Genomic DNA, 24,342 nt, shown 5'->3' with positions numbered 1-24,342 from the left:
CCACAGGATAGAGCGCATGTCCTGTTGGAAGAGCTTCATCAGCGCTGGAAAGTTGGATAGGATTGGGCCCTTGCTCACTTATCCCTCTTTCCCTTTTTTGAGGACTGAATTCTTACAAAATGGATCCTGGGGTTTAGCCCTGGTCCTGCGGTTTAGCAAGTCCTAGCTAGCTTTGTGTTCCACGGCTTCATCTTGGAGAAAGATACATTTCACAAGGGCTGAAAAGAGATAGGATCAAATGTATTCTAAAACAAAAGGGCAAGTGGGTTGAACCTCACTCTATGGCTAATAAATACCTGGCAGCTTTTTGGCTTCTGGCCAAGGGAAGATAACTGATAAAATAGGAGACGTGTTTGATTTCAGAAACCAGTTTCTGGAATTACACTTCTCTGCATGTGTGCTGAAAAAGTTCCCCCTCTCTTCAAAGTATATCACCACTCTGGAGCTGAAGGGTCAGAGCTGTGACTCCCATCATCTATTTCATTTTTCAAGCTCCAACTGCAGCAGGTTACTTTATGTGTAGGTGGAAGTGCTTTTAAGAAACCTTTTGGTGTGCATGTGTTGTTTTGGGTTTTTTTTTTTAAAGTGAAGCAGTATATCACAAGTAACAGTGCTGTCTTGCAGGAGACCTAGCTGGCTACTGTGATACATCGGCAGCAGGGCATATAAGATTAAACGCGAGGGGTGAGCTTGTGAAAGTTGCAGAAGAAAAGTAAATTTTAGCTGGCTAAAACCCTTTGCATCTGTTGGCAAAGCAACCCAAGACTAAAATTTAAAGGCACAAATGCTTGTGAAGGAAGGTTAAACCTTCAGAATAATAATAACACCAAATTTCCCATTGCCCACAGCTGACACTTGGCACAAAATAGCAGGAATATTAGAATCAAGCATCAGAAAGGACTAGATCCTGGCCTATCTCACACTTTGCCACTGTAGTTTGCTCTACCTGCTCTTATTATTGAGTTTGTTTTAGGTGGACTTTATTTTGTCTGTGTATTCGTTGTGTTTTATCATTGTATCACTGTTATAAAATGTTGTGAGACTCACCCACCGGTCGGCAGCATAATCTAGTATGACACCCAGTGCTGCCTTGGGTCTCCCGCCTCTGCATAATTAAGAAAATAAAACAGCTGTTTATCATGCTCCTACAGTTGCGGAAGTGCAGGACTACCATGTTTGATTTAAAGGGACCACATTAATGAAGGAGTTCATTTTTCTGATAGCTGTAAATAAAAATGGAAGTCTGTGAAGAAACTATGTAGGGAGCAAGGTAAGGAGGCTGGTGATTCACTTTCTGTTTGCTTTTAGCAAGCAGAAAGAGGATCAATGCAAGTTGCATTCTTAGCAGTCCAGAGGGAGGCAGTGGCAGTCCCAGTGCAAAATTCCCACTAAATCTGCCACCCACTTGCCTCCCTGCAATCTGCAACTGATGAAACCTGCATCAGCTTGCCTAATGGATGGGATGCCCCAGGTGAGCATCCTTGGAGGGCCTCTTTGGAGGCAGGAGAGCAGGGCATAAACATTTGGTTAAACAAACTTTCCTGGTTTTGCACTATTGCCAAACCTAAAAGTGCTCTTTTTGTTGGCGTTGGCATAGGATGGCATCAAATAAATGGATAAAGGGACATCATAGCACGACCAATTAAATTGGTTCTATCAAAATCAACAACAAAAAATAGTCATCCCTCTCTCTAATACTTGCAGCACAATTCTGAACTGCACATGGACCAGCACAAGTCCCTTGCGCCAGCCCAGGAGGGTCGCAAACGTGCTGTATGGAGTCACCTATGGAAGCACCAGCTGGGCCTACTCAAGGCTCTGGAGTGGGTGGGGAAGAGGCGGGAAGGAGGCGTTTCAGGGTGGGGGAGGACAGGTGGTGGGTGGCCCCGGGGGCAGGTGGGTGGGGAGCGGGAGGTGGGGCTAGAATCCAGCAGTTATGCTGGAACCCAGCCCCCGTTCCTGGGGAGTTTGGAGTGGCTAGAAGCTGCTCCACTCTCCTCGGACTTGTGCCACCTCAGGAAGTGATGCAAGTCCGAGGAGACCCATAGGGGCCAGGGCGCCTTACCCAGGGGTAAGGGAAATGTTTCCCCTTGCCTCTGGCTGAGCCGATTCTGGCCCGTCCTGTGCTGGATACAGTGCAAGCCTCTTGGCTTGCCTGTTGCAGCGCAGGATGAGATTGCACCCATAGTCAGTGAAGGCTGAATTCCTTCAACTGCTACAACCAGTTACACTGCCTTTGATAGCATGCAACCTTTCTCTACCTTCCTTATGCCAACAAACTCCTTTGTGCCCCTCCAACTCTCCTGGGTTCAACATCTGTCTAAATCTTATTGAGTTACAATGACTTTCATTCCCTGGCAACCAATTCTGTATGAAAGGAAATCTAGCATGATAAAAGCAATAATAATAGTCAAGAATTGCAAGAAAGGTACTTGTGGTGTAGCACAAATGTCGAATGCTCCTGTCAGCCTTTCTGACAAGACTTTGCAGTTATCATCAAAGTTATCATCCATGCAGTTAGTGGATATTGACCATGTCCTCTTTGTTAAATTCAGCTGATGTCTCCAGCCTCAAGCAACAGCAGTGGTTCTCTGTCTCCTTCCTCCTCGTCAGATTCTCTGGCTGCTCGAGGATGCCCTGGCCGGAGCCACGTTGCTGCTTTACGTAGCCGCTTTGAGTTGGAATATGCCCTGAATGCGAGAGCTTATGCTGTCTGGTCTCAAAGGTAAGATCATAAGAATGAACTCTTAATGGTGGTTGGCAACCTTCAGTCTCGAAAGACTATGGTATAAGCCTACAGCACCCGGAATTCCCAGGCAGTCTCCCATCCAAGTACTAACCAGGCCTGACCCTGCTTAGCTTCCGAGATCTGACGAGATCAGGCATGTGCAGGGTAACAGTTGCTGTCATGAACTCTTAAGGAAGGAAGAATTCCTCCTTTCACCTAGGAGGTTTAAGAAGTGCCTGAGACTTACTAATTATTGCTGGGACAGCTCCTAAAACCTAGTTGAAGGCATCTGAAAGCATCACAAAAACAAAATGACTCTCTTTATAAGCTTAAGGTATAGATACAAATTGGAGTTGCTTTTCTCTTCTTTCTTTCCTTGATTTTGTAATCTGTAAGGTGACTGCAAAGGGCACAGTTTGAGGCACTAATACACAGAGTACTGCCCAACATTTGAGCAGATGGAAAGAAGTTGGGTGGGATGCAGTCAAATGCTTTTAGTGTCTGTTGGATCATTGCTTGTGCTGATGTAGAAGAGCCATTGAACATCAACAAAGTTAAGGGCGTTACTGTGAGAAGAACCCATCTTTAAGAAAATGGCTTGTTGTTGTGAAACAGCTTCCAAGGCAGATGAAGCTTCTTCCATTCCCAAGATACACAGTGAGATAGCTGTGGCTTCTACACTTGGCAACTCCTCATCTATTAATCTAACAAGCATGCCTGAAACTGAAACTGTCGAAAACTTCTTGCTTGAGGGAGTTGGAGACTTCTGGCCACACAGACGGCTATTTTGGACAACTTTAATTTCCTGAACTGGCCCTGGGCAGTTTTGTATCAGTGCATCCAAGGGGACATGCTTCCTGTCTTCTAGGTGATTTTCTAGAATCATGTGTGAGGTCAAGTGGGTACTATTTAAACACAGTAGCTGACCTCCCCAGCCCCGTGCCCCGGGGCAAAGGTCTGCGACATCACCCCCATGGGATGCTGCCATCACTCCCCCCCCATGCACAAATCCACCCCCTCCACTTACCTGGAGCACATGGAGCCTCACACGACTCCAGGACACACTGGGGAAGCCTCCTGAAGCTTTCCCGGCATTTTAAACTGTGCTTTGGCAAACCAGAAATACAGTTTCCAACCGTGTCAGGAGCCTCAGGGAGGCGTGTGAGGCTCCACACTTGGGGCATTTGCCCCATTCATTTAATGGTAGGTCTGCCACTGTTTAAACATGTCACATTTAAATTAGATTTTGCTGTCTGTTTCGAGGGGCACTCAGATGAACCATCACCATACAGTCCTCTGAGTCTGGAACTCAGAGGAGGGACCAGGATGTGCATGTCAGTGAACATGCGTGTGCATAATTTTGCTGCGTCAATCCAGTGGGGAGAGATATTGGCTATACTGGCCTAGGATTTCTCTCTCAAGTTCTGATTAAAGATTCTCCAGGGCCAGGCCTTGGAGCCAAGTCATTGCTACCTACCCCTCTGCAGGTAGATATTTCTCTTATCCAAGGCAGAGGGCACTCTTTGGGGGAAATGGCTCAGAAGAGTCTCCTATAATGCAGGTCTGTGACTTCCCCATCTCTCGGAGGCACCCTAGCCTCCACTCTTACCCAGATCAGTTAGTAGGCCTCATGAATAGACTAGCCCTGCCACACACACACCCCTATCCCCCAGTGTCCCTTTTCAAAATGATATTTGTGTCTGAATGTTTCTTTGGAACCCAAACTGGCTTGGCGAAGGGGGGGTGAGACTGGTTAAATGTCACCTGCCAATGGAGAAGTGGGCCTTGAAGGGGTGGGTGTTAATTTGCTGAGGGCAGAAGAGATTACAAAAGATATCACAGCTATCAAGACAGTGATCTTCCTTAATTATTACCAGTTACTGAATCACTTGGAACTTGGGAAGGGGGGACATGATATGTGACAGGAGAAAAGAGGTATAAGACAGAATTTCTGAGAGACTTCATTTTTCTTGGAATGTGACATACTGGTAGACTAGAAATCTTAGGGTCAGTTATACCATGGGCTCTCCATATCCAAAGGGATTTGGTTCCAGAACCCTGCGCAGATACCAGAATCCGCAGATTTACAAAATGGAGTAAATTTGTGCAAATTGCATACCTTGCTTAAAGAATACGTAAATTGCCTAAACTTAAATGCCTAAACAAAAATGGGTGGGCGTGAGGCAAACAAAGCTGCAGCAGGGTATTTGAATATTTTAAGTACATTTTCAATCTGTGGTTGACTAAATTCACTGATGTGAATGTGGAGCCCAAGGCAGACCCATTGTAATCTCAGACATCCTAGTTTACCTGTAAACCAGACATCCTGGTTTACTACCAACTATCTCTTTTCCTTCCTTACTTCCCCTCTGTTCCAGGGAAGCTCTGGGTTTTGATCCAAATCATTAATCCCAGTCATCCCAGTCAATCCCAGTCATGGCCTCTGGGCCTCTGGGCCATGATGCCATGAATCACAAACATTAAATTCACAGGGCAAGGATTTAGCAGGAAATTTTAGATCTCCTTACCTTTGAGCATGGGTAAGGGGTGCAAGACAAAATTAGCTAGGCAAAAGTTCTTTTCCATCAAGGATAGAATGCTACTCAGGGCAGCTAAAACTAGCTGAAAGAAGTAAAAAAAAACAAAAAATCCATAATCTGCACTAGATTAGCTCATAACACAGAATAGCTCTCGCTCTCTCTCTCTCTCTCTCTCTCTCTCTCTCTCTCTCAATTTGTATGTTTTAAAAAATTAAAGCCTCAAGAAACTATTGTCATTAGAAAGCTAGGTCATTAATCATCTCAGTGTGTTGTATAATTGAAAAAAACACTGAATCTGCAGAAACCATCTTCATTTTACTTTACATTTTGCCTCTGGGCAACTCTTTCAATGTTCTATTTATAGGATTGGAGTTAGTTAATTTGTATTGCACCGAATTTGAGGGGGGAAACTGTTCTGTAACCCTTTGGGTTATACAGGAACCCATTTCAGCAAGCTAATGAGCTTGGGTGGCGCACTGAGATGAACATTAAATTACAGTAGCAGGGAGGCTGCTGTGAAACTACTTTTCTCATCCTCTTGGGTATCTATATTGTAACCTAAATGTGTCACTCGTTCATTCTTTTCATGCACATTTATTATATACGGTGGCACAAAAGAGGACCTAATATAAAATCCTTCTAACACCACCCAAACCTAGTTGTTTTTCTTTCACCTCTCTTGTTGATCTTTCTTTTCACCTGATGAGTACTAGATTCATTTTTTTTTTAACATAGAGCATCTAAGCATCAGCATTCTAGATCACATCCCTTCACCCTAGGGTGTTTCATTAGGTTTTCTGCAACTAATATAATCAAACCTCTGATGCTTTCATGCATTCTTTTGGGGGGGGGGGCGGGGTAGCAGTGGCATTACAATGGGGATTTTGTATCTTGTCTCATTGTGGGTTTTGATACAAACAGTTATTGTTGTATCTTTGTGTATGCTTTATCTCATGTAAAAGGGCAGTGACACAGTTGCCCCCAATAAGCTAATACCCCTGCTTGCTGGGCAAAGAAGACACCTCTTAGAGTGATGGTCCTCTGATATTTAGCATAGGGAGCGCAACTGTCCCTATTCATTCCAGAGCAGTGCGTTTTCTGGTGTTTTTATCTACAACATTGTTGTTGTAGATAGCCTTGTGGTGCCTTCCCAGCCCTTAAAAGGCCTAGGCCTCAAAAACAGGCCCAAATTCAATGGCAGTGGAAGGGTCCCTGTGGCACCCCCCGCAGAGTTCTGCCCAGGACATTTGCCCCCCCCGACCCCCCAGGTACACTAGTGAATCTTTTTTTTTTCTGAATAAGCAGTATATAAATATTCATATTCTTATTCAGTGTTTCCATCACTGCCTGGAATGGCTCCAACGGCAAGTGGGAGGGGCTGCTTACATGGTAGCTACTGTGCACCCCCTGTAGCTACACTACCGCCTCTACATGCTTTCTCAAACTCTATATTGTTCCTCATAATACTACCACCAGCCTTAATGTTGTTGCACACAAACTGAATTTTTAACGCACACCTAAAGTCTTTCATTAAAGTCTCCTCTAGTCATTTATCAAGAGAGAACATAGAATTTTGTTCTTAAAATGATCTGCTTTGGGGAAAATAGAATTAAGTCACTATTTTTGTGTGTTGTTACTGCTTTAGAAGTTTTGTTACTGCACTAGCTTTGGTTACCTCACACAAAGCTTCCTCATCTTCATTAACCCTTATAGCAGCAATAGCTCTGAGTTCGGTAAAGGAAACCAGTTCGAAGAGGGGAATTTTAAACTAAATCATTGGGATTTGGGGATATTCTAAAGATGATTAAACTAGATGAGATGGCAGGAGATACATAATTGGAGCTCCCTTTAACAAAAATTAAAAGCTGTAGGGGACAGGGCCAAATAAGATCACGGTTGATGCACCTTGAGGAGGGGTAGTTTCACCCTTTTCACTGCTCTGTTTTCTTAATCTGAATGCTTTATCCTTATAAGGGGGCTTATCCTTAAACAGGAAGCTTGGAGAGGGGAAATTTAGGTCAGGAAGATGACATAGAGAGGGTTGACCCACATTGGGGCCCCAGTCTGATTCTACATGCACACAGTCATAGACACACAATGACACACATGCCATGATTGCTTTTATTCTAACATTAAACACTTGAGAAAATTCAGTCGCAGATCTCAGACCCTGTCCTCCCATGGGAGTTTGAGTGAAGGCTTCTCAAATCCATGTCCAACACACCAAATCACATTGACCCTCATGCTATAAATGGGGGTATCGTTCTGAATTCATCTGTGGCCTTTGCCTGACTTATCTGGCATGTTTTTCCTGCCTCAGGCTGATAGAGCTTAACCTCTAGGTCTAGAGTCTGGACCTTGCCACTCCAGACATCATCAGCGTGTAGCAGCTCTCCAGGAAAACAGTCAGTCCTTTTGTCTTCTTAACAGAGCTAAAAGAACCTTGCAATCATATTTACATCCAGACTACACCCAAACACACACATACAAATAGAGACAGAGAGAGAGAGAGAGAGAGACCTCCATGCAGACTGGCTTGTGTTCTGCCAACAGAAGCCAGTCACAGAACATAGCCATACTAAATGTTTAACATTCTGTCACTTGGATAACTGATTGAGTTGCTCTTTTTGTTTTTCATGGTTTTTATGTGTTAGCTGAGATAGTTGAATGAGCTCTACTGCCACAGAAAAATATCTGAAAAGTAAACCTGATGACACGTTACTTTACAGTTTAGTGGAATTCAACAAATCTAATTCTATTATCCTGTCAAGTTTCACAAAAAAAGGCATTGAAAGCATTTTTTTTTTAAAAGAGACTCCCTAATCAAACCTAGAAGCTAAGGACGCATCTCTGGAGTTCAGCTGTGTTGACTGGTGACAGACCTTTGTTTTCTCTCTGTCTTACGAAGTAAATAATATCCCCCAATGACTAATTAAGTTTCTATAAAGTTCATTTTTTCTCAAACAGCTTCTTTCACTGCTTTGAAAAGAGTGTCAGTGTCCTGGAACCATGGCTGATGATTAAAAAATAATAAATTCAAAAGACTTTTCAAGGTTTATGCAAGCAGACTCACTGAAGACAAAGCATATGAAAAGCTGCTTTCCGAAGCACAGAACTCAGTGGAGGTTTTTATGGAACATTTAAAAACCAACAGCCATTTTTTTTTATCCTTCCCATTGAGTATCAGCTCCGGTTTGATAGATGCAGCCTTGCAGTCATGCCTTGAAGAGTTCAAGCACAATCCAGTAAATTCTGCATGTGGTTTACAGGACATATCTAATGCTGAACGCTGCTTGAAAATGGGGAAGAGAAAGGTAGTCTGCTATACTATCAACCAATTTAGCTTATAGGTACGTATATTCACATGTATAAATAATGCCAAGTTCTCACCCCTCATTTTTCCTTTTTGAATTAACAGCTTTATATGCACTGGAATGTCATTCACCTTGCAAGTGCAATTTACATATTGCTGAGCATCAAAATAATCTGTGATGCACACTCTCAGTACAAGAAGGCTTCCTGCAAATCCAGGTTTGCTGAAAGGAGGGCCCAGTCCTATCCAACTTTCAAGCACTGATGCACCCACAATGCAGCCCCAATATAAAGGAACAAACATTCCCTTACCTTGAGGAGGCCTCTGTGACTGCTCCCCCCCCCCCCCGCAGGGTATAGTGCACGCCCGGTTGGCATGGCTGCATCAGCACTAGATAAACAGACACACAGAGATATGCTGCTAATAGACGTCATGGAGAAGACCTGGGAGCAATCAGCTGAACCTTTTGTGACATCATAGAATGTTCACATCCCAAGCGCTCAGGAAATAAAACTGTCAAGGGAAGAATGTTCACAGTCTAGCTGTGGAAGAAAATTCTCAGTTGGCCTTTAGATAATCTGCCAAAACATGGCTGTTTTGAAGGGCCTTTGGGATAAATGTAAAGTGAACGCTGTATGATGCTGTTTCTCTGTTAGTCTCACTATGTTGGGTTTTTTTTTCCCCCCTTCAGGAGGAAAGGAGGCTGTCTTAGGTTTGGCTAATGCTCTTTTCTTAGTGTTGTTTTCTTTTTATAGCTTTTTATAGCTGCCTTGTACTTATTTTAAAAATGGTTTTATCATATTGTTAGCTGCCTCATGAATCCTTCAAATAGAAGGGCAAGAAATATAAAGAGTTAGCAAATAATTAAATACATAAATAAATACAGAACCATAATGCTCAGATCCCAGATAATTGAGGTATCAAAATTGTTAAGGCAAGATGTAGGAAGCATATGATGTAGGAAGCTAAAATTTTGCACACAAGTAGTCCAAGATATTTTGAGGACTAAAAAAAAGTAAATAAATCTGAACATGGAACAATTGTACATCTTTCCCTCATAAGAGGGGAAACAAGTATGCCCCTCATATGTTAAGATTTTCACTCCCTAAAAGATAAAACTTGATATACATGCAGTGCAAGGCACCCCCAACTACTAGGGGGAGAAAAACTGAGAGATATAGTCCTAGTATAAATGGTTAAGGGCACAATCATATCCAACTTTCCAGCACCAGTGCAGCCACAATGCAGCCTCGAAGTAAGGGAACAAATGTTCCCATACCTTGAGGAGGCCTCTGTGTCTGCCTCCCCACCACAGGATGAAGTGCATGCCCCGCTGGCACGGCTGCACTGGAAAACTGGATAGGATTGGGCCCTTAGATACCTCAGCATTAGCTCAAAGGATGAAATGTGATGCTCACGTGGCCCCAGGCACGTGGATTACTAGATAAGCATGGATAGGGGACATTTCTACACCTAATCCTCAAAATGACCATGATGGTAGACATCAGCACCTCAGCAGAACACTCTCCTGTTTTATGCTTCAGTCTTTACTCAGCAGATAGTGAGGTCTGCTTTGGTGACTGGCCATCTCTCCACCACCATCCAATCAACAGCAGCCTTGCCAGGGGTCATGGCTGCATTTCTTTCTCCATTGTTGTGGTATATAGCCTTGTGGTGCTCCTTCTGGCGTGGTGTTTCAACACAGCTAAACATCCTTGAGCTTGTGAGTCCTTGATTGGCTCTCTGCTGCAGGCTGTACACAGACACATCAGTCTCTTTCCTGAAGCATCCTTGATGCACAGCTAGGTTGATAAACCTCTGCAGTCTGTGTGTGCTCCCGAGTGCTCAGCAAGACGTTTTCTTTGCACTTCCTGGTTGCCTGTTCTAATTGTGGCAGAAGTTTCAATTACTGTTGATATGAACCTGCAGAGCATCAGACCTTTGACAAGACGGGGAAAGAAGGCCTGGCTGAAGATGATTTCCCATATTTGCACAGGTGCTGGGCACGAATAGCACAGCAGGCCTCTCTCAGCTGGCAACCTGGTGTAATCATGCCTACAAGCCTGCTATCTCTCCTGCTGTGTCAAGTCTAGGAACCACGGCCACTGCTTTGGTGCTAATGAATGATCACTGCATCATCCTCAGTCCTGTCTCTGAGACAGAGCACAGGAGACATACAGGGAAGCTGCAGCTTGGAAAAACAGCATCTCTTTTTATGCACTAAGCAGCTCTACCCTTCTCTATCCCCCCCCCCCACACACACACACACATACTAGCCTGTAGCTTTACAAGGACAGGAGGCAGGGGAGGATGTTTCTTAGCACATGCTTTTTTGTGGCAAGCCTTAAAAATGCTGCACAGAGGCCTTTAATGAACCATGAGAAGCCAGTAACCAGTGAAAGGCAATGGGCTCAAGAGCACCAAGAAGCTTGTTTAGCAGCAGGGAGACTCGTCAGCAACAGCTGAGCTTTAGGGGCTGCCGCCTGCACTTTCAACAAGCCAGACTCCAAATGAGGCAGCTGTTCCAGGCAGGTATAAATAAAAGATGCGGTGTTCCTATGGGAACCTTTGGCATATTGCATTACCTATTCCCCTGCTAGAGTTTCCTTTCAGTTAAGTTTCTCTGTGAAAAAAAATTCTACACCTCAGGGTGTGCTTCCAACACACTGTATGTGGAGTTGCTTCTTTCCAATTCGCTACCCTGGGTCGTGATGACTGTCTGTCCACAGGAGTAGCCATTGTTTATGTGATTTGGAGACACAACACGAACCATCCCTGCTGCCCCCTGAGCAAACTCTTTGAAGCGGAATGTCAGTATTTCCAGGGGTGGGTATCAACCGTGCGCAAATAATCCCACACCAAAAGATATAAAAAACAATCCCATTCCGGAGCAACAGGAAAGTTGCCACCTTGTTCTTATTTCTGGTATCAGCAATGCAGTAAGTAGGCTTCAATCAGCAATACAGTCATACAAAAAGATAGCCCTCTGCTCTTAGAGGCTGCTGTTTTTTCCTTTATATTCACTGGAGGAACAGAACCATCTGAACGTCATGGGCTTTATATTAAAGTTGACCAGCTGAGAATAAGTACCGCTTAGGCATGGAGGACATTCACTGCCCAATCATGTGCTTCTCAGCATCCAGGGCTGCAGCGGTGCTAAAATGGCGACCACTACATCCCATGGGGCTGGGAAGCAGCGCCATGTCTACTCGGGCTAGGGGAGCTTATGTTCCTTTACTCCGTGTAGTACCCAGGCAGCCCCAATGGGTCTCCTCAGATCTACACCCACTATTGAGCAGGTGCAGATTTGAGGAGACCTGTGTCAAGTCTCCTAAGGCAGGAGGGGGGTTAGGATATGGTAGCCAGGCCTGCTGCCATATCCACCCCCTCCCACCCTGCTTCGTCCCCCATCCCTCCTTTTCCCACCCTGGAACACCTCTCCCCACATCCTGACTTATCTCTCCACCGCCCAGCACTCATCTGAAGCTTTGGGCACTGTTTGTCCTTTCTCCGCCTGCCAGCAGTGGCACCGGCCCAGCTATAAGTGTAGCAGGCGTGCCTTACAGCATGTTTGCTACACTGAGCACCAGTGCTGGGCCAGCATGGGCCATAAGGATCAGGCTCTCAGTCATTTGCTCTGTGGTTATCATGCTAACGGATATAGGGGGAAGTACAGAAGGAAGTACTTCTTCATACTGCATAATTAAAGCTATGGAATTCTGTGCCAATAGATGTGTTGGTGGCCATTAGCTTTGATGGCTTTAAACAGATTCATGAAAACAAGTCTATCAGTGGCTACCAGTCATGGTGGCTATATGCTACCTCCAGCTTCAGCATCAGTATGAACCTGACTACTAGTTGCAGAGGACCAGTGGTGGAGATGGGTAAGCCCTCATCTCCTCCTTGTGGGCTTCCCAGAGCATCTGGTTGCCCATCATTGGCAGTACCATCACGAGGCAAGATGAGGTGGACTGCCTCAGGTGGTCAGTGGGCACAGGCAGCACCCTGCGCCCATTGGCCATTTCCACAGCCATCCCATCCATCCCCCCATTTGCCTCCTAACTTTTTCCCTGTTGGGCCACCGTATTTTTTAAATAGATTAGCAGAGCAGTGTGAAACAAGGAAGCTGAGAAAAGCCCCACACAGTTCCTCTCCTCCTAGCTACCTTGTTCTAGCCATATTTTACCATTCAAGGCAACAGAGTGAGGACAGAGGGATGCTGAATGAGCTGGGGGAAGAGGTAAGAAGAAGCAGTCCTATTCCCACTCCCTGATTGACAGGTGGGTAGGAGAAGAAGTCCATTGCCATCACCTTCTCTCCTCCTCTGTTTTAAAACTTAAGTGGAGGAGGAGAAGGCAGAAGAGTGAAGAGGGCTGCCACCACCATTGTCATCGGTTCTCTTCTCTCCTTCTGAAATGGATGTGGGATGCCCACCCAGGGCAGCAGCAGCAATGCAGCAGAATGTCCATTGCACTTCCTATGCCAATTTCCCCCTAGACCAGGTGTGATTATGGGCTGCAAGGTTTTGGACTTGATGGATATTTGTTCTGATCCAGTACGGTTCTATGGTGCGTACCTGAACCTGAAATGAAATTCTGCCTTTTCTGTAAGTACATCTTACATTCCTCTGTTAGTAAACATGCTAAGTTGCCAACTCAAATGGCATTGCTCAAAACAAAGCAATTGCCCACTCCGGAAGCCTAAGAAACCATCATTTGTCTGACAGCCATGTTGACGAATATTAATACTACATTGATTCCGAATGTTGCATTTGACCATGACCCTCATTAGATTTTGTTGCCTGGGCCCACTTCGGGAACTATACATTAGTTTTAATTTAGGTAAATGTGGAGCTGGATTGGTGACAGAGACAAAGTATGGCTACTCCAAATAGCTTGAATAAGTAAATGAATTGAATTAAGCAACAAATGAACAAAAACTATTTCAATTCTGTAGAGACCCTACAACGCTGTGAATTTCCTTCTGTCTCTAACCATAGAATGAAGAATGCAAGACATTCACTGAATGGATATATATTTATATATGAATATGGGATGGCCACCTAAGGCAGTAGCAGTAATGAGGGGGCATCCAGGGCATGGAGAATAATTGCCTATTTCAGAAATTGCATTACTTAAAATGGATGGCAAGTGCTAGTAGCTAAAGTATTTTTTTCTTTTTTTGCATCCAGTTTAAAGAAGAGTATTGTGAAAGTGTAGGGCCAGAGTCCAAAGAGTGTGAAACTAGAATAGGGATGAGGTTCAGAGCATATTAACTAATTAAACATCAACAATCCCTTGGATCCAGATCTCATCCACCCAATCATTCTTAAGAAACTCGGATGTGAAATTGCTAATCTGTTAACGCACATCAATAACTTGATTTGCCAGGTCCTGTCCCCACTTTCCCAGGCCACTTTGCCACTTTTCTCTCCTCTGACTTATGCCAGCAAAATGGCTGGCATAGATCCAAGGAAACCCATAGGCAATCAGACAGCCTACCAGGGAGGAAGTAAAAAGTACAAAATATATATTAGTAAGACCGCTTGAATAAACTTGGCAGGCATGGAACAAGAGGACACGTCCTTTTATGAATTGGTAAGTAGTTGAAAAACAGGAAGCAGAGAGTAGGAATAATGGAGGGGAGTTAGAAATAGGGTCCCCCAGAGATTTATTTTGGAATGTGTACTTTTTAACTTGTAAATCATGTGGAGTTAAGGCTGAACGGTGGGCTGGCCTGATTTGTAGATGACACCAAAGTAGTCGTGGTGGGTACCTCAATGACACTATTCACCCAGTGTTTGGCAGCTATGAAGCAGGCAGATTCCATGTTAGGGATCATTAGGAAAGAGATCAAGAATAACATTGCTAGTATTTTAATGCTATATAAACACAGTAGAACCTCTTTAAGTTGACCACCCAAGGGACTGGAGGAAATGGGTCAACATAGGGAGGTGGTCAACATACGGGAAAAAAGGCATTTAAATATTATCATGTTTAGCTCCCAGAACATCAAATGCAAGGCCAAGTTATTATTTAGATTGGATTTTTAAAAAGTTTTATTGCAAGTATCAATGAGAATTTATCCTCTAGTGATGCTTACTAGTTATATCATCTATATCTATATCAAGAGACAGAGAATAAACAGCCCACAATCAGTGTTTAAAAAAACCCCTGAAAATTCATAAGCTTAAAAAAAATTGTAAGTTAAAAAAAATATTTTGTTTCATAGCAGACAGGCAGACCAATGCTATCCCTTGCCAGCCCTTAGCAGGTAGCATGTTGCATAGCCCCAACAGCTTAAAAAAACAAAAAACACTTTCTTACTTAGGCTGCCTGGCCTCCACTGGGTCTCCTCAGATTCACTAAATATCAGAAGGTGTTTGATACAGTCCCTCACTAAAAGCTGTTGAGAAAACTCCACAGTCAGGGAATAAGAGGACAGGTCCTCTCATGGATTGGGAACTGGTTGAGGACCAGGAAACAGAGAGTGGGTGTCAATGGGCAATCGACAACAAAAGTGGAGAGAGGTGGAAAGTGGTGTGCCTCAAGGCTCTGTCCTGGGTCTGGTGCTTTTCAACATCTTCATAAATGACCTGGAAACAGGGATAAGCAGAGAGGTGGACAAGTCTGTGGATGACACTAAACTTTTCTGAGTGGTGAAGACCAGAAGGGATTGTGAAGTGCTCCAGAAGGATCTCTCCAAACCGGGAGAATAGGCAGCAAAATAGCAGTTGTGTTTCAATTTTAGTGTAAAGTAATGCACTGGTGATGGGAACCAAAGTGAAAGGACAGTGGCTTCACTATGCACAAGCAACCTCATGTCCCTTACAACTTGGTACATGTCCAGGTACAATTGGAAGCCGGTGCAGGTCTGTCAGCTATGTGCAGTGTGCCCACCTATAATAACCCTTCCGCACACACACTAGCAGGCATAGGGGAGGGATGGTTGCGTGGCTTCTTGCTTTTCCAAGATGGGACAAACCAGACAAAACACAGGCCCACAGTATCATGTTCAGTGGGCAACTTACGGAAGGTAAATTAATACTCTGTGCAATGGTCGAAGTGGTCAAGATACAACTTACGGAGGTGGTCAATATAGAGAGGTTGGTCTCCTATAGTGTATATGCAGTGTCTGTCCATACTGTGAGAATTAGGTCAACTTAAGGAGGTGGCCAATATAGAGAGGTGGTCAACTTTGGAGGTTCTACTGTATATGGTATGGGATCTTTTGGAATACTGTGTACAGTCAAAGATCTTGTAGAGCTGGAAAAGGTGCAAAAAAGGCAAACAAAATCATTAATGAGTGAACCATATTTCCTATCAGGAAAGGTTAAAGTGCTTTTTTAGCTTTGAAAAAAGGTGATTTGGGGCTGGGGAAACGGGACATGAATGAGACTTAAAGAATTATGCATGGTGTGGAGAGCTAGAAGATAGAAGTATTTCTCCCTCTCTCACACTAGTAGAACCAGAGGTCATCCAGTGAAATGGATTGGTAGAAGATTTAGGATAGACAAAAGAAGGTATTTCTTCACACAGAGCATAGATAGTCTGTGGAATTTATAGCCACAAGATGTGGTGATGGCCACTAGCTTGAATACAATGAGCCCTTCTCATCTCTGGTTCTGCGATCCACAAATTTGACTCAACATGAATCCCAAGCCCAAGCTGGACAGTCTCAGAAGATGTCCCAGACATGACCAAAAGTGCCTTCCAGTCGTGTCCGGGAGGTCTCCTCAGGCACAGGAAGGTTGCGCGTGGCCTCCCTGTGCCTCAGAAGGCCTCCCAAACACTTTTACTGAGAAACCGGATGTGTCTTCCAGTTGGACAGATTCCCCCATGGATACCAAGGGCCGACTATATCTTTAAATGGGGTTGGACAAATTAATGGAGGAGAGATGTATCTATGGTCATGATGATTATGTGTTTCTTCCAGGCTCAGTAGCAGTGTACCTCTGAATACCGGTTATGTGGGAGCAACTGTGGGAGACAGTACGCTTTTCTCTCTTGCTTGTGGGTTTCCCAGCTGGTTGTAGGAAGCAAGTCAGGTTACTAGATGTGCCTCTGGCCTCATCTAGCAGGGCTTTACTTATGCCCTTATGCTAATCATGGAACCATATAGGCCATCTAGTCCAACCCCTGCTAAATGCAGGAAAAAACCTAGAACTATAGCAATAAGAGGATCTACAATAGATGGTCCAGCCTTTTATTGAAGACCTATAGCAAGAAGTCATGCATCCAGCCTCCCACCCCATGTTACTTGGTTCAGTTGTCATACTGCCCTTACTGTTAAGAAATTTCTGTAGTTACCTCCCTGGGGCTAAGAAGACCTGTTTCTCAAACAGCAGTTCCCATGCCATGGGGCAAGCTGTTCTTGAAACCTCGGGGGCAGTTCTGCAGTTTAAAGGCCCAGTGGATACACACACATGCCCTTGGACTTGCCAGAAGCAGTTTTTTTGGGTCCCAGCCTAAGTCAAACACAGGAGGAAACTTTAATTCTCACTGTAATTCTCAAGCTTGGCAAACCACTCAGTGGGTGTGGGAGGGTGTGTGTACACAGATATCCACACAAGTGTCTGCAAACATACTGGCACTATCGCAAGTACCATAGCACTCTGTATATACAGAAATACACAGATGAATGGACAGATGAACATGTTAAGGCGTTATAAATATAATATGATGTAAATATCCAACTGAGAAGACTTGTGAATTGTACGTATATTTGTTATTACAGGAGACATGTATTTGTGCAATCTTAGCCCACTTTCCAGCACCAAGGGCAATGCAGCTCCTAGGTAAGGGAACAAACATTCCCTTACTTTGAGGAGGCCCACTGGCACAGCTATGCAAGTGTTAGAAAGTGGGTTAGGATTTGGGCCAATGTCATTTAAAAAGAAAGGGAGATGCATCTTGCCAAGAAAGACTGGCAACATTAGAATCTACTAGGATACAGGGTAAAGATATCAGGACATCAGGACAGGACTAATATCAGGACAACACTATGCTGACACTTCCTCAGCTATGGATACACTAATTTGGTAGTAAGCCCCATGTATTTCAATGGAATTTACTTCCAGGAACATATATTGTTAGGAACTCACCTTCAGTTTTATCATTGGAAAAATCACATGTGCACAGCCAAACCAAGACACAATGTTCTTACCTGCCATTAGTTAGAAATTGCCTTCATCAAAATCACCAGGAAAGATACATAGTTGGAAAAAATCTTGACTTTGTCCCTTCATCCACAATTTTACAAAAATTCTTTGAAAACGTTCTTTGAAACCACTTTAGACAACTGTATGCTTTTCTTGGCACAGCAGAGGCATATTTTTATGAATCCACTGGATATTAATATGCAGTTTGGGTGACTTCTTTTCTGCCGGATGGGCATACTTGATATCTGTTTGTCCGTCATATGAGAGCAGCAGGTAGAGGCAGTCCTTACTTGATCACACCTGAGGATAAAGGAACATGTTTACAGTGGACAACATAGCAATAGCTCCAGAAGGGTAATGTTCTCTTTTGCACAGAAATAAGTATGCATGAACCTGATAGCCCAGGTGCAAATCAAATATTTATAGTATACTGAATTGTCACCTAGAATTGCTTCTAAAATCAAAAGCGTAACAAACATTGTGGCACAAAACCCAGGTTTTGTAAGAAAGTATTCTGGAAACAAATTCTATGTGTTTGAATGTGTACCCATGTACCATTTTTCTTCCAGTGCAATTTGCTTCATTGTAAAAGCATTGTCATGTTTTATTGACATGTAGACAATTTATTAAGGGCGCAATCCTAACCCCTTATGTCAGTGTTTTCCAGCACTGACATAAGGGCAATGCAGCTCCGAGGTAAGGGAACAAACATTCCCTTACTTTGAGGAGGCCTCTGTGAGTGACATCCCACTGCAGGATGCAGCACAGGTTCCATTGACACAGCTATGCCAGTGCTGGAAAGCACTGACATAAGGGGTTAGGATTGCTCCCTAATTCAGTTTTTATCCTATACAAGTTTCTGACTATACTAAGGACTACTCAAAGCAGAGTAAAACAAAAATATTTAAAACAGGTTGGAAAACCATCAGAAAACACACAGCAATATAAAAGCAGGTACAGCAGCTGTTCCCAAAGTCCTACTTGGACTTTGGGTCCGCACTAAGTGTTTGCATAGGCAGGGACTGGGGCAGGGGTGTGTCCTGCAGCACCATGGGGACCCAGGGACTTGTATCCTTACCTGGGGGGGTCACGCTGGCTTTGGAAGGGTCCTGGAGGCTCGTAGCCCCCTCTGCGTGCCTCCCCACTGCTCATAATCACTCTGATCAGCTATCAGAGCCCACTTCCATTTTTCACACAAAAACGCTCCAATCGTTGATCAGAGCGATTACAAGCAGCAGGGAGGCACGCAGACAATGCTGTGAACATCCCAGACCCTCCCCAAAGACTGCATGACCCCCCCAGGTAAGGATACAAGCCCCTGGGTCCCCATGGTGCCACAGTCCCTTTAAAGCGAATTGGCCCTCTTCTGGTTTCCTTGGAGGCTCACGGCCCACCACTTTGGGAAACACTGAGTTAGAGCAATACAGAACAAGTTAGTCATTGAATACTTGCCTAAATATGAAAGTCTTGCTAAAAACAGGAATGGGCGAGACTGTTTTATCTCCTCCTAAAGGGTTTTCCACAACTGTGGTGCCACCACCAAAAATGTCCTACCCATTGTGTCAACTAGTCATATCTCCAATGAATATTTGCTATAGAGCAAGTCCTGCAATGTGGATCTTAAAACTTGGGTGAGTTAGTCTGGGTGATTCTGATTCTTGAAGTAACTTGGATCCCTTGCACACCTGTGAAGGATCAGAATAATGAGTAAGGTGTGAGTAAGGTATGTGTGAATGGGACCAGGATCTCTTTCACTAGGTGGAGTTGCAACTGGCAAACAAAGCACTGGAGTAAAGCCCTCTTATCTAGTGACACCATTTGGGAAACTAGAGACAGCACCAGATCAAAGAGCAGAACCAAACTATCTATTTGATCCTTTGGGTGATGCAACTTCAATCCAGCTCAACAGAACTCTGGTTACCAATAAACCTGTTATTACCTGCTGCTACAGGTGCTTTCCTGAATTGTGTTTCAGTTTGTTGGTCCTCATACATAGAGGTTCTTTCAAAGGATATTGGTTTTGTTAGAAACATAATGTTTTCAATCACATGATATGTCAAGGAACTCTCCTGTCCATTTTCTAGCACTGGGCAACACCCTTCTCAAGGCCTTTCGCTAGAAGAGATGAGGAGAAATTTTCAGTACCCACCTATTGACCGAAATGGTAAGTGCAAAGAGCTTTTTCAGATGCAAAGAAAGTAAATTCATTCCTGGATTCCCAGTCCCATTTTCTTGGGAATGAAACTGGTTCTATGAATTAGAGGCACTCCGAAAATGGCGAAAGAAAAACTTTGGTTAAAATTCTAGACTTTTGCTACCAGCAAGAAAAGTAGAAATGGTAATAAGTATTCTGTAAAGGTCAGAAGAGACTTAACCATACCTGTACTTAACCTAGGTCACTGCTGTGAATCTCACCAATCCTTGAGACTGCTATTGTTTTCAGTGTACACCAATGGTGTTTTCAGCATGCACCTCAAATGTTCAGAGTGGATATAATTATGACATTTGCAAATAGGGAGTTGAGATAGAGTGTGAGTCCAATCCTGAGCCCCCCTCCCCCACTGATGCAGCATAGCTAACAGGAGTACCGCTGCATACTGTGTTGATGGGGCAGTCTAGAAAGTCTCCTCTTGGTAAGGAAACACCCATTTCCTTACCCAGAGGGGGGGAGCCTCTGTGGTGCAGGGATTCTATTTGGACCTGCACTGGCTAAATAGCCGGTGCAGGTCCGCATGGACCTACACCATGGGATCAGGTGCAGGAAGGGGGTTAGGGTTTGCCTCCACTGCCACTGCCTCCAAACCCAAACCCAATCTGCCCATCCCCTGCCCCATTGCTTTCTCGTTTAGACATATCTTGCCTCCGTTACGCCCTCTTACCACCTCCAGTGGCAGATGGATCTAGATCCGCTAGCATGGCCATCTTTGGCCTTCGCAGTAGCATCCCAGCAGCACATTACTGTGTGTACTGCCAGAGCAACTTCTACGACTGCACTGGCTGCTTTTCAGCAGTCAGTGCCAGCAGAACAGGTACACTGACATCACTCAGTCTCTTTAGGATTGGGCCATTAATGTCACTTGCAGTTTCACCTTTAGGCACATCCACATTTGAACTTGAAAATGTACAGAGAATCATGATACTCTTGGATTCATCTATGCTGAGAATCACCTACACGAGCTGGAATTTTTCTTGCATGCTATGATCCACTGCTTGGCCTTTCTTCTTCGCAGCCGCTTTTTATTCCCCTGAACTCATTTGTGACCCCTTCATCATGTACTGGTTCTTCACATTACAATCTTTTCAGAGAGGAAGCCACATTTTTCTTATACAGTACTAGTCTACAGCACCTAATAAAATGAGACTTTTTTTTCTCATTGTAGCCTGTAGGCACAAATGCAACAGAGATTCAAATAACCGAACTGATGGGGGAGTTTGAGGAACTATTAAAACAGTTTATATATCCTAGACTTGCAATTTATCTTGGTATCCCTGCAAAATACAGCTGTTCAGAAGCCAAAGAAATAGAAACAGGCACAGAAATAAACATTCCAAGCATAGCATTGTGCCCCTAGCTCCTTGACTCAGTGTGGCTTGTCAACGGGTGAAACTTGCCACACCTTGACACTGTGTCTAGAAACAGCTTCTTTCATCTAGCAATCTCTAATCAAATTCTCAGGGCTTTTCTCAGAAATATATTTTGTAGTCGTCTTTGGAGGAATTTATAACAGCTGACCTGCTGAGCTTCTTAATGCACCACAGATGAGTGGGGAGGTGCACATTAAGCCATTTCTGCCCAACTTTGCGTATACGCACTAGGGACCAAACGTGTACAGCTTGCAATCCTATACACTCCTTCCTGGGTGTAAGTCCCATTAAATACAATGGGACTTCTGAGTATATGTGCATAGAATTATGCTCTAATCCTTATCCATTCAGGATACTCTAAGCCGCACATTCTGTTGGCAAATCCGCTTTTGTGCTCGTAGCTTGTGTGCCACAATCAAAAGGAAACACATTTTTAGACCCCAGAGGCACAGCCTCCTGGAGTAAAATGAATGTAAAGTTATTTTAGGTGCCTAGACTTGGGGAAAGTGCTTGATGGCGGGCGATTGTCAAAGGAGCCATCTCTGAAACTAGTTCAGCAGATGTGGATTCACAGGACTATAATTCTGTTGTGATGGGTCCTCCCTCCTCTGCAACCTTTTGAAAGTATTTTTCCCCTCCTAACTTTTTTGCCTTTCTAAGTAGTAACTCCACATGGCTGCTTTGACGTTGAGAGAAAGTCTCAATGACTAGGTTAGGTTGGCAAGTATTACAGCAGCAAAATAATAGTAGCAATCATGCCTGACCAGTGACCCTGAAGATAAAAGAATAATAATAGTCCTTAATAGGCAACCTGGTACTTGCAGTCACAGCTATTGTCATGATAATTGCCAGGATTAAGGCCATAATTATTTCTGGCAGTCTGCTTATTGTTGATTGTTGGATTCCCCATTCAAGGTCAAAATAGGTATTTAAAAAAAAAAATCAAACAGCAATGTGACAGTGTATTAAAACATCTTGGTTCCAAATATCTCTCCACCATTGGTTTAAATGCCTATTGTGACAACATTGCATGTGAATGGCAGCCTATCAGCATTTCATATTTTACCTCTAGCAGTTTCCTTTGAGAGAACAGCATTCAACTTGGATGTCAAAGGTAGCAAAGAGATTTGCCTGCAGTGTATTGTGAATTGTTGCATTGTTTATTAAACTGCACAAGACATCCATATATTGTCTTTCTAAATACGAAGGGAGCCAGGAGAGGAAGGAGAGGGTGTTGCTGGGTTGCACAACACTTGCAACTAGCACCTGAGCATCTCTTTCCTTTTCCGCAGGTTATGTGTCAGATCCCATGAGTACAATGCGATTTCATTCCCGCAGCAACAGTGGCAGCTTTGAAGACAGCGGCTGACAGCAGGAACATCTACCTGAAGAGAGATTCTCCATGAACTGGCAGCAACAATTCTTATTGTGTCACCACTGCTCCCAGTCACCATCCGTTACATCAAAGAGCTTACGTGGGCTTGCTTATTTACTGATAGCTAACTCTTCCACCATAAATTATTCTTCAAGCTAGCCTTTCTATACCCGTAATTTAAAGGAGGCAAGGAAAAAAATAAATCAGCTAAACTTGTTGTGCTGTTTGTCCTGGGAATTCAGGCCAATGGAGGCAATTAGGGGCTGTGGAACAAATATCCTCTTTTATCCTGAAGGTGAGGAAGGAACGGTAATCATTAGACTGGTGGTTCTCAAACTGTGGATCATGACCCACCAGTGGATTATGTGGCTGTGTTGCCACAAGGCATTCTGAGGCGCTACCCAGAAGCCACAAAGCATTCTGGGGTGTGATGTGGTCAATGAAATGGGTTGTGCACCAGCACTACATGGGAGCCGTAAGGTATTCTGGGGCATGACGTGGTTGCTGCAGCTGACAAAATGGGTTGCAGTGGTAAAAGGATTAAGAAGCACTGCATTAGACTATGGAGGACCCAAAATGGGTGGCCTGCTCTCCTGCTCTTTCAGCTCCATGTTTCTGAATCTCATTAATAAACTTAGATGGTTCTGCTCTATCCCCTTCTGGGGATGGAGTCTACTTGGCAGTGGTCCCAGCACATTCTGGGCTTAATCTGGCCCCATTTATTGCTTCTAAAGATAGATGGGACATCTTTGTTTGATGGATGTTGAAACACCCAGCAAGTCAAGACTGGAGTGAGGTTTAGTCAGACCACTGAATAACTTTCTATGGGTTAGTTCACATGTATCTACAGAACCTGCTCTCTGCCTGTACTGGCCTCGGAAGGAAGAACCAGACCAAAGCAGGCACCCACAGCTTGCCAGTACCTGCAGTATTCTTACCTCCTTCTTGTACTCATGCTTGAGGATCCCAGAAAATGATCAACTTTACATTGCTCATGTGTGATATAGCAGTGGTCCAAACACCACAAGCATGCCAGTCCTGATACTTCACAGTGTGGCAGCTGTGACTTGACCCTCTGCTCCACAAGAACCACATGGTACTCCTCTGCCTAGTTTGGAAGTGGAAATGGCTGCAGCAGTGCACTGGGCAGCCAAGCCCTTCAAAGGCAGTGTGGGTTGGGCAAAGAGGAAAGACATATACAAAGCAGGGGATATTTGATGGCAGCAGCAACCAGAGAAGTCTATCCTTTGCTGCAAGAACAATTGTTCAGGAAGTCATCCATTGCTGCACACAGAAGCCATCTCTGGAGGCAGGGTACTTGCAGAAGTGGAACTTGCCCCAAAACGGGGGGTTAAGCAGTCCTGGTAGAGAGTAATTAAATGCGCAAAAAGACACAGAGAAGTTAGCACAATGTGGCTCTGGGAAGCTAGTGAAGGTGCTGGACAAATACTTGGGGCTTCCTTTTAAACAGGATCATCATCAGTGGTGGACATCATTGGGTACTGGTGCAGCCTGTGTGGTTGCAGGGGGCCCTCTGAGCAGTTGATGTTGGGCTGCAGCCACCAAAATTGCAGAGCAGGTGTTGCTTTTGCTCTACAAGCAGCCTACTTGCTCAACTGAACCTGAAGCCTTTCCTTCTCA

The 24,342-nt window shown here is 44.2% G+C and overlaps 1 protein-coding gene and 1 pseudogene across 1 annotated transcript in view; one reads left to right on the top strand and one right to left on the bottom strand.

Annotated features, from left to right (window-relative positions):
- The window catches only part of TNNI3K (TNNI3 interacting kinase), a 204,810-nt gene extending 181,892 nt beyond the window's left edge, over nt 1-22,918 (top strand). The window contains exons 24-26 of the mRNA XM_066623520.1: nt 2,556-2,725; nt 19,826-19,905; nt 22,619-22,918. Of these exons, the coding sequence (XP_066479617.1) occupies nt 2,556-2,725; nt 19,826-19,905; nt 22,619-22,695 (327 nt within the window). The 3' untranslated portion in view covers nt 22,696-22,918. The remainder of the gene's footprint in view (nt 1-2,555; nt 2,726-19,825; nt 19,906-22,618) is intronic.
- LOC136650694 (5S ribosomal RNA) lies at nt 2,792-2,908 on the bottom strand (annotated as a pseudogene).
- Nucleotides 22,919-24,342: the final 1,424 nt, after the last annotated feature.

This window comes from Tiliqua scincoides, chromosome 4 (genome assembly GCF_035046505.1).
Source record: "Tiliqua scincoides isolate rTilSci1 chromosome 4, rTilSci1.hap2, whole genome shotgun sequence".
Lineage (NCBI taxonomy): Eukaryota > Metazoa > Chordata > Lepidosauria > Squamata > Scincidae > Tiliqua > Tiliqua scincoides.
Note: the sequence above shows the minus strand (reverse complement) of the source record. Positions and strands in the feature narration are given on the sequence as shown.